Here is a 15,667-nt window from a genome sequence, read left to right as displayed (position 1 = left end):
ATTACCAAGATACGACTGTATTAATTGAATGGTTTCTTTTTATTTATTTTTTTTTATTTTTCTAGATTTTGTTGTCAATTGAAATTGATTATTTTCATTTCCAACGAATCATGAATAGTTTTCATGATGATGATGATGCAGAAGATAGGCCAAAATTAATTTTTTTTAATTTATTGCGGGAAGAAGATGGAGAATTTGGTCATGATGATGATGATGATGATGATGATGATGATGATGATGATGATGATGAACAAGTTGCAATGGAGCAGGATGAGGAACAAGTTGCAATGCAACGAGACGAGGAAGAAGAAGATGAAGAACAAGAAGGAGTAGATAAAGAAATGGAAATTCAAGAAGCAATAAGGAGAAAAGAAGAAGAAGAAGAAGCAGAAGAAAAAAGTTGTCAAGAGTACTTGGAAAATTTAAATGGACTTAATAATCATTTTGAAATTGGAAATGTTGATTAATTATGACACATGACATTTATAGAATTTTATATGTTAAAAAATTTAATTTACATTTAAATAAAAAGAAGGAAATTATTTGAAAAATAATGTATTTAATGGTAAATGAAATTATTCCTTTTTTTAAATCCATATCCTTCTTCTTATTCTCTCCCTTTTTTTCATTTATTATTGGAACTATTTTTTCCCTTTGATTTAGTCAATTTTTTTGTACCTCATCAAATTTTTCTAGGGAACTCTAGTAACAAGTTCATGCAAAAGAAATCCGTCCGTGAATATAATATATAATAAAAAATTGAATAAAAATTTAGAAACATTGATAAGTCAACAAGAAAATTTCTTTCAACAAATGGAATATTACATCAATAATTTAATTAACAATAACAAAACTAGAATTGAATAAATTCACATAGAAAAGAGAAAAATCCTCAAAATTAGAAAGGAAAACTTTAGTTCCCATATGTAAGAGGAAAAAATGCTACAAAAAGAAGAGAAATCCTCAAAATAAGAATTATAAAAAATTTTAAGTTTTTGTCTTAGACTAAAAATTGCGCAGTGTAGAATGTCCACCGTTTTCCCTATTTAAAAAAACATTATTTTCTAGATACGTAGGTTTTTAAATTGCACCATCAGCACCATTTTTAAACGAGATGAAAATAATGTTTCTTTGTCCCAAATATTTGCAGTATCAAAAGGTAATTAAAAATAGAGATTAGAAAATATTCCGATCTTACTTACATCTTTTCAGATTAATTCAATGATAAACATAAAATAATTATACAAAAATAATCATATTGAGAAATTGAAAATTGATAATTTTAATATAAAAAAAACTGGTAATATTTTTGAAATGTCGCGCAGGTCAGGGAAAATGCTCAGAGAATTTAAGAAATTTCATAATATGATGACATAACCTTTGATTAAAATTATAAATTTCTTATTATTTGAATGTATATATATTAATAATGTTTGCAAGAATTTTTTCAACTAGTTAATGGTTATTGTCTTTAAAAAAATTCATCATGCTACAGACGATATTATATTAATTAATGTTTTTGTAATTTTTAGATATCAGCATTTATGAAAATAACCATCATGATGACAGTAGCATTTTTATTTGCTATTTTTATAGCATTTTATTTTATTCCTGACATTGACAAAACATTACTGCGTATGCGTGATACTCATAGAACACTACTGTGCATGCCTAATGTTCATAGAACACTACTGCGCATGCCTGATATTTATAGAACACTACTGCGCATGCGTGATACTCATAGAACACTACTGCGCATGCGTGACATTCATAGAACACTACTGCGCATGTATAATACTCATAGAACACTACTGCGCATGTATAATACTCATAGAACACTACTGCGCATGACTAATATTCATAGAACACTACTGCGCATGTTTAATACTCATAGAACACTACTGCGCATGCGTGACATTCATAGAACACTACTGCGCATGTATAATACTCATAGAACACTACTGCGCATGACTAATATTCATAGAACACTACTGCGCATGACTAATATTCATAGAACATTACTGCGCATGTCTGACATTCATAGAACACTACTGCGCATGCGTGACATTTATAGAACACTACTGCGCATGTGTAATACTCATAGAACACTACTGCGCATGTGTGACATTGATAGAACACTACTGCGCATGCGTGACATTCATAGAACACTACTGCGCATGTATAATACTCATAGAACACTACTGCGCATGACTAATATTCATAGAACACTACTGCGCATGACTAATATTCATAGAACATTACTGCGCATGACTAATATTCATAGAACATTACTGCGCATGTCTGACATTCATAGAACACTACTGCGCATGCGTGACATTCATAGAACACTACTGCGCATGTGTAATACTCATAGAACACTACTGCGCATGTGTGACATTGATAGAACACTACTGCGCATGCGTGACATTCATAGAACACTACTGCGCATGTATAATACTCATAGAACACTACTGCGCATGACTAATATTCATAGAACACTACTGCGCATGACTAATATTCATAGAACATTACTGCGCATGTCTGACATTCATAGAACACTACTGCGCATGCGTGACATTCATAGAACACTACTGCGCATGTGTAATACTCATAGAACACTACTGCGCATGTGTGACATTGATAGAACACTACTGCGCATGCGTGACACTGATAGAATACTACTTTGCATGTGTGACATTGATAGAACACTACTGCGCATGCGTGACATTCATAGAACACTACTGCGCATGCGTGACATTCATAGAACACTACTGCGCATGTGTAATACTCATAGAACACTACTGCGCATGTCATACATGGGTAAATGTTTTTTGGACATGTGTATGAGTGAAGTGTTTTAGTAGATGTTAGACAGAATAGAAAGAGGTGTGAGTCGGTCGGTCGGTCGGTCGGTCGGTCGTACATTAACTTAATATAATAATAGAGGATGGTCTTAAAATGAAAGTGGCTGTAAAAAAGTAGAAATAATGACTTCTAGTAATTAAGTAAAAATATGAAGTTGATATTTATAATTTAATAATAAAAATATTACTAATTAATAAGTACTATAAAATAATAAAAAAAGTTATTGTCGAACACTTACAGTTTACTTATTAAAAATGTAAACAAACAGTTTATATATTATAAATTTTATAAGTTATAATAATATTTAATAACACAAATTATAAAATTATTTATTTATTTATTTAAACACTGTACGATTTTAATAGTAATTAAAAAATATATGGATTACAAAAAATTGTTCCAATTCAATGCCAAATGAATTCTCGAGAAAAGCTAAAATTGCATAAAAATCATAAAATTAAAACGAATCAAATTAACAATCAAAAAACAAATAATGAAAAGAGAAGAAAAAATTTTCATCACTGAAATGAAACATATACAGCAATTGAAAATTAATATTACAGGTTTTTTTCGATTAGGTAATTGATAGGTTGTTAAAGTTACGTAAAATATTATCGCAAGAATAAAATTGAAAAAGGAAACAGTAAAAAAAAAACAAAAAAAAAAAAAAAGAAAGAAAAATATCGTAAATCCGTGTACTTAAAAAGTGCTTGACGTAGCGTGCGGGGTTTACAGTTGGTATTAATTGCGCCTTGATTAATTAATTTATTCTCATTACCCTTCCGGGGAGTTAAAGATTGTCTCCAGACTCTCGGGTTTGCTCGCTCCAAGTCGAGTCAAGTTCGGTAGGTAATTACAATATGAAAGGCGCATAAATCAACGGCTTTAATTAACGCGTTATTATTATCATCCTGATACCCCAGCGAATTATAATATCTTGAATGTCTGGCAGGAAAGGAGAAAACTGTCGGTCGCCATTTTTCAAAGAGTCGAAAAAGAAAAAATATCCAACTCGCGCAAAGAGAGAGAGAGAGAGAGAGACACCCGCGCCTTCCAACTTATGCGGCATGGCTACTTATTTACTGAGAAATTCAATTCATAACTAATCCTTTTAAAAAAATTGTATTTTATATCTTTTTTTTTTTAATTGAGAAAATTTATTCTTGAATGTAGGAAATTTTATGCCCAGCGATCAATAAAGAACACATTATTGCCCTAGAGCATTAATAGTTACTTTATTGACCACTTTATTTTCCTAGGGCAATAATGGTCACTTTATTGACTATATGGAATTAAAAATTACTAATATTATTAATCAAACTTTTTTTATTTTTGAATTTCGCCGTTAAGATGGCGAGAAAATTCTCTTATAAAAAGCGTAAAGCTAATAAAATACTATAAAACTTTTTTCCTGCGTTAGTGAATAAATTTCCAATCTACTTTTTAAGTTTTGAATTTATTTCCAATTTCTTTTTTCATCGCTTTTAATTCTAAATTGACCAAAGCAGAGGTAAGATTTAATTACCTCTTTCAAATATAGAACAATGAATTTATAACAATATCAGAAATAAAAAAAATTGTCCTTTAAAATCTATTCAGCACTCTCTCTCTCTCTATCTCGTATTTGACAAATCTCTATACTGATAAATGTTGAAACGTAATTTTCCTTTTTCTTTGCCTGTCGCTTTTTCGAAGCATCAGGACAAAACAGTTTACGAAAGCACGATTTGTCTATTACGCTTGGATAATGGGGTTTTTTTTAACAAATGGATTGGAGTTTGTAAGCCTCAAGGGAAAAGTTTTTCTTTTTTTTTTTGTTTTGTTTTTTGTTCATGTTATTTGTTTTGACAAAACACAACAACAACAAAAAATGGGAGAAAAATTTACAAATGGCCTCTTGCTCATTTTTTTTTATTTTTTTTTTTTTTAGAAGGATCTCTCGTCCACTTAGAGCTCATAATAAAGTAATCACAGATGATATGGGAATATCGAGAGTCGTGTATGTATATATATATAGTGTACTCGGTATCAATTAATTTGAATTCGCATAGCACTCGGCGCGTCAGTGTCAGTGGTTCTCTCTGAGGCCACTAGGGGCTTATTTCCGGTTTTGTGTGAGTGTGTGGGGTGTTTTTTTTTTCTTTCTCTCTTTTTGTTGCGCGTATAATGTTGCGCGACTGTGGCGGGACCTTTTTGAAATAGAATTTTCGTTAGATACCGAGAGGCTGAGCGACGCTGGGAATATTTTTTAATTAATCGAATTATTGAACTGTATCGCAATTGAATTGAATTAAGTGCCGGGTAAGCTTGCTGTGTAAGTTGAAAGCGAGCAATTTTCTGTCATTATCGAGAGGGCGCATTCTCGTACGTCGTTTCATGTGTCTCTCATTTCACTGGGATTCAGAGGTCCCTTGAAACTTGTTTTCTCTCTCTTTCACTCTATCTTTTTTTCTCTTTTCTCTCTCTCTCTATCTCTCTATTTTTTTTCTCTCTATCTCTCTCCCTCTCTTTTTTTTCTCTCCTTCTCTATTTCTTTTTCTTCTACTTTCTCTCTTTTTTTCCTCAATCACCTCCCAATCACTCAATTTTAGAAAATTTTCTTTTTTCTGCTGCGATCACGAATCTTTTTTAGGAGAGGAAATTTTCAATTGTAAATATTATTTCAAATTTTTTTTTTAAAGCTACTTTCCACTTTATTTATTTTTGTATTCTTTTTCGAGGTTTGGGTACTATTTCCTAAACCGAAAATTTAAATATCAATTTATTTAGTGGAAAAATTAATTCTAAAACTAAAAAAATTGAAGACGATAAACATATCGATAAGGAAAGTAAATAAAAAATTGAAATCCGTTTATATTAATTGCCAAACTCGCTAAATTTGATTATAAATAAGAATAAGAAATACTAACGAACTTCTAGAGATTCACCCATTCTCCACCTGCGAACGCCAAGGTCACCGCTAGATGGCAGTTCAGTTTTTTCTTGGAATTTTCCCCGACCTCTGGTGGTGACCTTGGCGTTCTCAAGTGCGGAGAAATTAAACCAACATTTTATCCCTCAAGAACTTTTCTATAATTAATAAAATGCAAAAAATCTTACTAAAAAAATGAAAATAATTGAAAATAATAATTTCTTTAAAAATTATTATTATTTGACAAATCGAAAATGTACAGGTATTTTTTTCATAATTCATAATAAATTAATATTACAAATTAGAAAATTTAATAATAATTTACATCATTTCTATTTCTTAATTACAATTGTTTTAATATAAAATTCAAAGTTTTTTTTAAAAATAAAGAAAAATTTTTTTTATAAATTCTATTTGTCAATTACAAATTTTAATTGAAAATGAAATTGAAATGAATTTTTGAATTTTTAGAAAATAAAGGAAAAAATTTTACTCAAAAAAGTGTTTATTTATTTAGGTACAAATTTCTTTAATTGCAAAATTATTCAAAAACATCAATAACTTTTTAAAAAAAATGAAGAAATCAATCACTCCGAGTCTTTGACTCGAAGCAATCAATTTCTTCATTTTTTATAATAATCAAAGATGTTCGAAAGATTAAATAATTATTTTATATTATAAGAATATTCAATATTGTTATTGTAACTTTTTCCAAAATTATTCTCATATTCAATATTATTATCTAAAATTTTAACTAAAATACATTTTTAAATCAATTTTTATTAGAAAATTCTACGAGAATGAAAATATTTAAATACAAAAGTAAATAATTTAGTGAACAATTGCATGTTTTTTAAAATTGAACTCTTATTTAAAGAATTTTATCAACAAATTTTTAAATTTGTTTAAATTAAATTAAAATTCTTTTGGGGAATTTCAATAAAATTTTTAAGAATAATTTCATTCTTCGAGAAATTAGATTAAAATTATATTAAAAATAATTAAAATTTTGCGATGAGTTTTATTATTTCTGAAAATAATTGAATTATTGAAAAAATTTGTAAATAATTGAATTCCTGTGAAATTTTTATTATTTATGAGAATAATTAAATGTTTGCGTACAATTTTATTATAGTTTCTTAATAATTAAATTCTTTTGGGTAATTTTGTTAAAATAGTAGATATTTGAAAATCATTGAAATAAGGAAAATTTTTGAAAATAATTTAAATTTTGACAAGAATTTTATTAACATTTTTGAAAATAATCGAATTTTGAAGAAGAATTTTTTTCATCTATAATTGATAATTTTATTTTTAAAAAAGTGGGTTAGAAGTCATTATTACTAGTTCATAAACATTTCACAGTAGAGAAGAAGAAAAAATATTAAAAATATATTTGAATTATTAATTCTTATTAATGTTATGTATAATAAAAAACTGTTCTAGTCAGACTTTACTCTCTCTGTAAATTTTTAGAATTTGTTAAAAACTTGATTAAGTATTTAAAAAAAATGTTTAATACTTGAGTAAGTATTAAAATAAAAAAAAATTTATTATTAAAAAAAGTCTCAGTAGTACAGGTAAAATTTAGTCAGACAATACTAATTGAGATTAAGATACCAGTAGTGAAAGTCAATATCAGTCAGACAATTTTGAAAAATTATTTTTAACAGTAATCTGACAATTTTAATCCAAACAAATAATATTTTTGTAATTTTAGAGTAAAGCAGTAAAAAGCAAATAAGAGACAAAATATTATAAATTTCGTTAATAATTAGAAAAAAGTTGAAAGTAGATAAAAATATTCTAGAGAAAAAAAAAGTTCATTCACTTTAAGATTCATTAATAAAAAAGTTAATAAAAAAATTTTTTATTCAAAAATAAACTTCTACAAGACAATTCTAATATTCTTCCTTTCAATTTTTAATACATTCATCTTTTCTCAATTCTAATTTCATTTTTTTCCTATTTTTAATATTTTTCGCATTGTATTTCAATATTAGTTTCTATTTCAATATTAATTTCCTTTTCAATAAAAAAAGCTTTTCTAATTTCAAACATACAATATCATATTTCGAGTACAACACAATTCTAATTTTGCACTTAGCTATTTTATTAAACTTAAAAATGAGTAGAAACAATAAATGTATTGTTTCGGTTTTGGAATGTGAAATAATGCGTATATACTAATATATTAATAATTGCCGGGAGAGAGAACAAATGTCACGTACGTATATGTATGTAACGTTTTGATTTTGAAATTACGAAAGTTAGGGTCTATCGTGTGCTTATAATGAAATGTAGTTTAATATACTGTATTCCTAATAAATATTTTCATTATTGCATTAACGTGAAATGATGAAACAAGTAATATAAATGTAATTGAATGGTACTTAGAAAATTATGAATGTCATAATTATAAGTATACGCGTAAATTCTATGACTTGTGTTTACTGTATAACTAAATATTTAAAAAACACATTACAGCGTGTCTCTCGTTTCGCCATTATTTGTTCTCTCGCACTTCGCTATAGTCTACATTTCAAATGAATGTGAATTAAAAAATTAGTATTTAATAACTTTATCAGTTACTTTGTTATTTTAATGTTTTCTCTCGTGGTTCATAATTAATTTTTTTCTGGAGAATTAGTTTCTTTGTTGGCTATTTTTATTAGTTTTTTTTTTTTTTTTTTTATTTAGTTTTTTTTTGCCTAATTAATTCCTTTGCTACCTAATTAATTTGTTGTTGGCTAATTAGCTTCTTTAATCAATTATTTTTATTATTTAATTATTTTTCTGTTACCCAATTAGTTCCTTTGCTAATTAATTTTTTTTGCCTACTTAATTTCTTAGTTAACTAATTAATTTCCTTGTTAATTGATTCATTTTTTTATTGTCTGATTTTTTTGCTTAGGAAGTTTATTTATTATAATAAATAAATAAATAAATTTTTAGAAAAAAAAATCAGATAACAAAAAAATGAGTCAATTAACAAGGAAATTGATTTATTTATTATATTACCTAAATAAATTAATTAATTATTTCTTAACGAACAAAAAAAATCAGATAACAAAACAATGAATCAATTAACAAGGAAAATAATTAGTTAACTAAGAAACTAATTGGTCAAACAGAAAATTAATTAGCAAAGGAACTAATTGGGTAACAAAAAATAATTAAATAATAAAAATATTTAATTAAAGAAGCTAATTAGCCAACAACAAATTAATTAGGTACTCAATTTATTTTTTTGTTACCTAATTAGTTTTTTTTAGTTAATTAGTTTCTTTGTTACCCAATTAGTTGCTTTTCTACTTAATTATTTTTTTCGTTTACTAATTAGTGTCTCAGTTAACTAATTAATGTCCTTGTTAATTGATTCATTTTTTTGTTATCCGAATTTTTTTGCCTATGAAATTTATTTATTATAATAAATAAATAAATTCATTCATTATTTTTCACAAAACAAAAAATCCAGATAAGAAACAAATGAATTAATTAACAAGGAAATTAATTTACTTGTTATAATAAATACATAAATAATTAAGTTATATTTCAGGCAACAAAAAAAATCAGATAACAAAAAATAGAATCAATTAACAAGAAAAATAATTAATTAACTAAGAAACTAATTAGGGGAAAAAAATTAATTAGCAAAGGAACTAATTAGGTAACAAAAAAATAATTAAATAATAAAAATATTTAAGTAAAGAAGCTAATTAGCCAACAACAAATTAATTAGGTACTCAATTTATTTCTTTGTTGTCTAATAAATTACTTTGTTACTTAATTAGTATAATTAGTTAATTTGTTAATTAGTTAATTAGTTAATTAGTTAATTCGTTAATTAGTTAATTAGTTAATTAGTTAATTAGTTAATTAGTTAATTAGTTAATTAGTTAATTAGTTAATTAGTTAATTAGTTAATTAGTTAATTAGTTAATTAGTTAATTAGTTAATTTCATTGTTGTCTAATTAATTTCTTTGTTACCTAGTTAGTTTCTTTATTACCCAATTAATTTCTTTGTTTTTTAATTACTTTTTGTTGGTAAATTAGTTTTTTTGCTACCCAATTAGTTTCTAATCTACTTAATTTTTTTTTTTTGATTAATTAGTTTTTTAATTAACTAATTTATTTTATTGTTAATTTATTGCCTTGTTAAGTAATTAATGTTTTTGTTATCTGATTAGTTTCTTTATTACCCAAAAAATTTCTTTGATGCATAAAAAGTTTCTTTGTTACCCAAATTATTATTTTGTTACCGAATTAGTTTTTTAGTTCCCTTGTTAGTTTCTATGTTAACCAATTAATTTCTCTATACCTAATTAGAATTTTTTTAGCTACTTAAATCTGTTTTAAAATAATTAATAATTAATTTACGTATTGACTAATAAATTACATATTGACTAATTAATTTACATACTGACTAATTAATTTTCTTGTTGACTTATTCATTTTTTTTTGTTATCTGATCAGATTCATTGTTACTTAATTATTTGGATTTTTATTTACTCACCTGAAATTCAATAATGAATTAAATTCACACTTAATTTGTAACTGTTTTCATTGATAAATTACTATAATTTTAATGAATAATTATTAATTGAAAATATAGCAACTTTTTAAACTATTAAGAAACGAATTATTTATTGGTTTCTCCCCATTGTAAATAATTACTTTTTCATCGAATTATTTAAAAAAAACTATTTTTTCACCTGATTAATTACTTTTTCATTCAATTAATTATTTTTGCATCTAGTTAATTACTTTTGCATCTAATTAATAACTTGAATTTAATTAATCACTATTGAATCTAATTAATTACTTCTGCCTCTAAGTAATTACTCTTCCACTTATATGTGTTGCTTTATTATTCAATTATTTCGTTACTAAACTAACTGATGAGAAAAAACTACTAAGAATACATTCTTAATAATTTTTTTTCGCTTTATTTAGTTTATTTATCGATTGGTACTTTTAGCTAATTACATATATATTTGGCAATTAATTAGTCGCTTCAATGATTAATTGTTTCAATTTTCTAAATAGTTGCCGGGTAGTTTCCGAGTTTCGGAAAATTTTAGATATAAATAAATAAATAAGAAAAATCTATTTACCTATTTCTTGTTTGGGAGAATTAACTAGAAATTTCAATTAGCAATTTCGAATGTTATATTTATAGAGAGGAAAATTAAACAATAAGACATTTAAAATTCTAAAATGGATGAGCTCGAATTAATGTAACCTTGTTGAACTTTTCGATCTCTCGACCCTATCCCACTTTACTTTTGGAAACTGTGCGCATCCACGTGGTTCGACTAATTACCCATCATCCTCTTGCGCGAAAGTGTATTCTCTCTCCTTCTCTCTCTGTTTTTCTCGTTTCACTGTGAAATAGTTATATATACACGTGTATAGTATATAGTGGCACGCTACAGTGAGCTGTCGATATGCTATATGTATATAGAGGAAGGCATGATACGAGGCATTCAGATAAGTATTGGTTTGTGAGTATATATACGTATCGAGTACATAGAAACTCTGTGGCCCTCTCTCGTCGAAGTATTCCCAATGCGTTGCTACTTGACGTATTTCAATTAACCTTATTGCCGTGGGTAGTTTCGGCCGCCAAAATGTCAAACAAGCACGCCGATATTACGAGAACGTATGCTAACCATTGCTGGTGTCGTTGTCAACTAAACGGCAATGCCTATTGTTTCCCTCTCTTTCCCCCCTCTCTATTTTACTCGTATTCCCTTTCCTAACACCTGCTGCTGCTAACTAGACGTTACGTTCATAACCCGCACCAATCCTAGTGAGATGACGAGCTTTCAAGCTCGACTCTAATCGTGACATTGTAACGTGAAACCCAAACAAAAAGCTTTTCAAACAGAGCCAATTGTTTAGCTTTTAATCATGACATGTACGATGTCGTATACATAAACATTTCTTTCTGTACCACTGTCGCAACCATTGAACGGCGAGAGAGTATTCGCTAAATTAGAGGAAATTCACGTTAATTTTCATTCAATGACTGCAAGGTGCAGTTGGTTTTTGCTTTTATTTTTTCACTGGGGAAAATTTATTTAATTTTGATTTTGGATTTCAATTTAGTTTCTTTGTTTGTCTATTTTTTTTATTCTCTTTTAATTTTTATTTATTTTTCGGATTTTTGCTTTTCTTCTTCTATTTTTTTATTGTCTGTATTTTTGTTTTTATTTATTTTCTTCATCTTTCGGTGTTTTTTCTTCTTCTCTGTGTGCTTCTTTTTTTCTTCCTTTCGCTATCTTATTTTTCTCTTTCTGTTTTTCACTTTCTATATTTCTTCTTCTACTTCTTTTTCTTCTGCTTTTTTTTATCTTTTTATAATTCTCTTTTAATTTTTTTTCTTTTTCTACATTTTTTCTGCTTCTTTACCATTTTATAATTGTTTTTGTTTTTTAAAATATTTTTTTAGTGTTTTTTTTTCTTTTCCTTTTTAACCTTTTTACAATTCTTTTTGTTTCACTTTTCATTAATTTTTCACTTCTTCTTCTTTTGTATTTTTTATAACTATCTGCGCGTTTTTTACTTTTTCTATATTCTTATGATCCTCAAGTTTTGAACGTTCAAATGAACGAAATATTTTTTATTGAAGATATTTTTATAAATTACTAATCATAAAAAATTTAAAAACTGAAATATTTACTGTTAGAAACTTAGTTATTAATTTTTTGGATAGTGACGCAAAATAATTGCAATAAAGATTTAATTTGTAGAAGAAATAAATAAATTTCGTTCATTTGAACGTTCAGAACTTAAGGATCTTATATTCTTTACTGTTTTTTCTCCTCATTTTCTAAGTTTTAGTAATTATCATTCAAATAATAATTTTTATCATTTTTTTTACTGTTTCCTTTTCTTCTAGTTCTTTACTTTTATCAATTTTTAAAATATTTTTCATTTATTTAAATATAAAAGCAATAATTTTTATTATTGCAATATTTCTTTTTTTGTTTTTTTTTTCGTTTTCTATATATCTTAATGCTTAATCTTCTACTTTTCTTTTTTTTAACTTTTTAAAATTTTGTTACTGTTTTTTCTTCTTTCTGCAAAGTGCAAACTTTTAACTATTTCTTCCTTTTTTTCTTCTGCTTCGTAAACTTTTTATAATTCTCTTTTAGTTTTTTCTTTTTCTACATTTTTTGTATGTCCCGTTTATAATTCAAAATAAAATAAAAATTTGTTTAAAAAACAAATTAATGAAAAATTTGTTTCTTCTTCTTTTTTCTGCTTCTTTACCATTTTATAATTTTTTTTTAGTGTTTCTTCTTTTTCTTTTCCTTCTTTACCTTTTTATTCTTCTTGTTGTTTTGCTTTTCATTAATTTTTTTACTTCTTTTTCTTCTTTATATTTTTTGATAATTCTCTGTCCGCTTTTTACTTTTTCTATATTCTTTTACTGTTTTTTCTCCTCATTTTCTAAGTTTTAGTAATTATCTTTCAATTATTACTTTTTATCATTTTTTTACTCTTTCGTCTTCTTCTAGTTCTTTACTTTTTATCATTTTTTAAAATATTTTTTATTTATTTAAATACGAAAGCAATAATTCTGTTTTTTCTTCCGTTTTCTATAAACTTATAACTATTTCTTTTTGTTTTCTTCTTCTTTTGCATCGTAACCTTTTTATAATTCTCATTTAGTTTTTTTCATTTCCTATACTTTTTTTTGTCTTACACTTGTTTTTCAGATTCTTTATCTTTTTATAATTCTGCTTTATTTTTTCCTTTTTTCTGTCTTTTACTGTTTTCTTCTTCTTTTTTTTCTTCTGCTTTATTTCTTTTTATATTTGTGCTGCTTTCTTTGTATTTTATTAATGATTTTTTACTATTTCTTCTCTTTCTTCTTCTGGTTCTTTATCTTTTTATATTTCTTTTTCAGTTCATTTTTTTATATCTTTTCTGTTTCTTCTTCTAATTCCCCTTCTTCTTCTTCTTCGCCTTTTTATAATTCTCTTTTCGTTTTTCCATTCTTCTCTGGTTTTTTTTACTGTTTTCTTCTTCTGCTTCATTACCTTTTTACACTAATTTCTGCTATTTAGTTTTTCTCTAATTTTGTATTGTTAATTATTATTTATTATTATTTTATTATGATTTATTTTTTTTCATCTTCTTCTTCATTTCTTATTCTTTAACTTTTTTAGAATTCTATTTCAATTTATTCGTTTTCCTATAATCTATTAAATATTTCTCCTTTTTTTCTCCTGCTTCTTTACTTTTTTAATTCTATTTTATCTTTTTATTTTTTTATATTTTTTGTTTCTTCTTATATTTCTTTTTTTTTCCTTCTTTGTATTTTTATAATTCTGTTTAAGTTTTTTATTTAGTCTGTTTTTAATGTTTAATTCTTTTTCTACTTTTTTTAAAATATGTTAGCTTCTTTTTTTGTTTTTTATTAATTTTTCTTATTGTTCCTTCTTTTTCTTCTCATTTTTCTGCATTTTTATCTTCTTATTTTTTTCTTTCAATTTTTTCTTTTTGTATATTTTTTCTGTAACTTCCTTATATTTCTTTTTCTGCTTTTTCCCCATTTTATAATTTTGTTTTAAATTTGATGTTTTTCTCTGAATTTTTTACTGTTTTCATTTTCTTTTTCTTCTTTTTCTATCTTTTTATACCAATTTCTACTCTTTTTTCGTTTTTTTAAATTATTTCTTCTTTTTCTTCTTCTTCTTCCACTTCTTTTTTTTAGTATTTTACAATATTCTATTTTTGTTGTTTTTTTATTTTTAGTGTGTTTTCTTCTTCTTCTTCATTTTTCTAATTTATTCACTTCTTATTTTTCGCTTTTTCTATATTCTTTTACTGTTCCTTCTTCTCAATCCCCAACTTCTTTGCAATTATCTTTCAATTTTTCTTCTTCTTTTTCTGCTTCATTGCTATTTTCACAGTTTTTCTAAGGATATGAATTTGATATGCTTAGAAAAACTGTGTTACAATTCTGCTTTTATATTTTTTCTTAGTGTTTCTTCTTTTTCTTTATTTGAATATAGTTTTTTTCGTTAAAACCTACTTTTACTTTACTTATTTTTTACTAATAATAAAAATTACTCGTATCATTGAGTAATAATAATTATTATCTCAGTTTTCATTCTTAATTTCTTATCATTAATTTTCTTTCTGTACACTAATAGTCAATTCAAAAACAAAAATAATTTTAACTGATTTTGTTTAATTAAAATTATAGTTTATAAGTTTAATCCCAATATCTAGAAAATATCTACTGCTTTGATTCAAAAATATTATTTGTTTGAATAATTATGTTTAATTGTGTGAAAAAAATGTTATTCATATACCCATTTTAATATTACAAATTAAGAAATTAAATTTTTCCCACAAACAAAAAGAGAATTTCAAACAGGTGTTATGTATAAAAGCAACAAAACAAATGCGACAGATAATATACAAAGCGAGTGTATATACGAAATTTACGCGAATGAAGAAGAATATAACGACAAAATGTCCAATTGCCAAACAATTAGCATTATAATTGTGTGAAATCTCATGTAAATGAAAATTAAAAGCAACTTCAAAAAAGAGGGGAGTTCTTTGACGAAAGCGGTCATGCTTTTCTGACGGCTTATTTAGTTTCCCTCTTTCTCTTTCTCTCTCTTTCTCTCTCTTTCCCAAAAGTCCAGAATGATTCGAAACGGAGACGCGATTTGGAGCGGCATGGCAGTGTGTGCAGCGGAGAGGACGGTCTCTAACCAAAACTTAATTGAATCCCAGTCCGAATGTATAATATGTAGACTGCCTGCATAATGTCGTGAGGCTAACAGCGGTGCTCACAATATACGAAATCTCTCGCGAAATTCACTGGCAAAACCTTGAGAAATATATATATATGGCAA

At 25.9% G+C, this 15,667-nt stretch overlaps 1 protein-coding gene across 1 annotated transcript in view; it reads left to right on the top strand.

The window, feature by feature from the left end:
- Nucleotides 1-260: 260 nt before the first annotated feature.
- The window catches only part of LOC122499951 (POU domain, class 6, transcription factor 2), a 67,562-nt gene continuing 52,155 nt past the window's right edge, over nt 261-15,667 (top strand). The window contains exon 1 of the mRNA XM_043608556.1: nt 261-329. Coding sequence (XP_043464491.1) covers nt 261-329 — 69 coding nt within the window. The remainder of the gene's footprint in view (nt 330-15,667) is intronic.

This window comes from Leptopilina heterotoma, unplaced genomic scaffold (genome assembly GCF_015476425.1).
Source record: "Leptopilina heterotoma isolate Lh14 unplaced genomic scaffold, ASM1547642v1 Lhet_18, whole genome shotgun sequence".
In the NCBI taxonomy this organism is placed as follows: Eukaryota; Metazoa; Arthropoda; class Insecta; order Hymenoptera; family Figitidae; genus Leptopilina; species Leptopilina heterotoma.
This window is presented reverse-complemented; position numbering and strand designations above follow the sequence as displayed.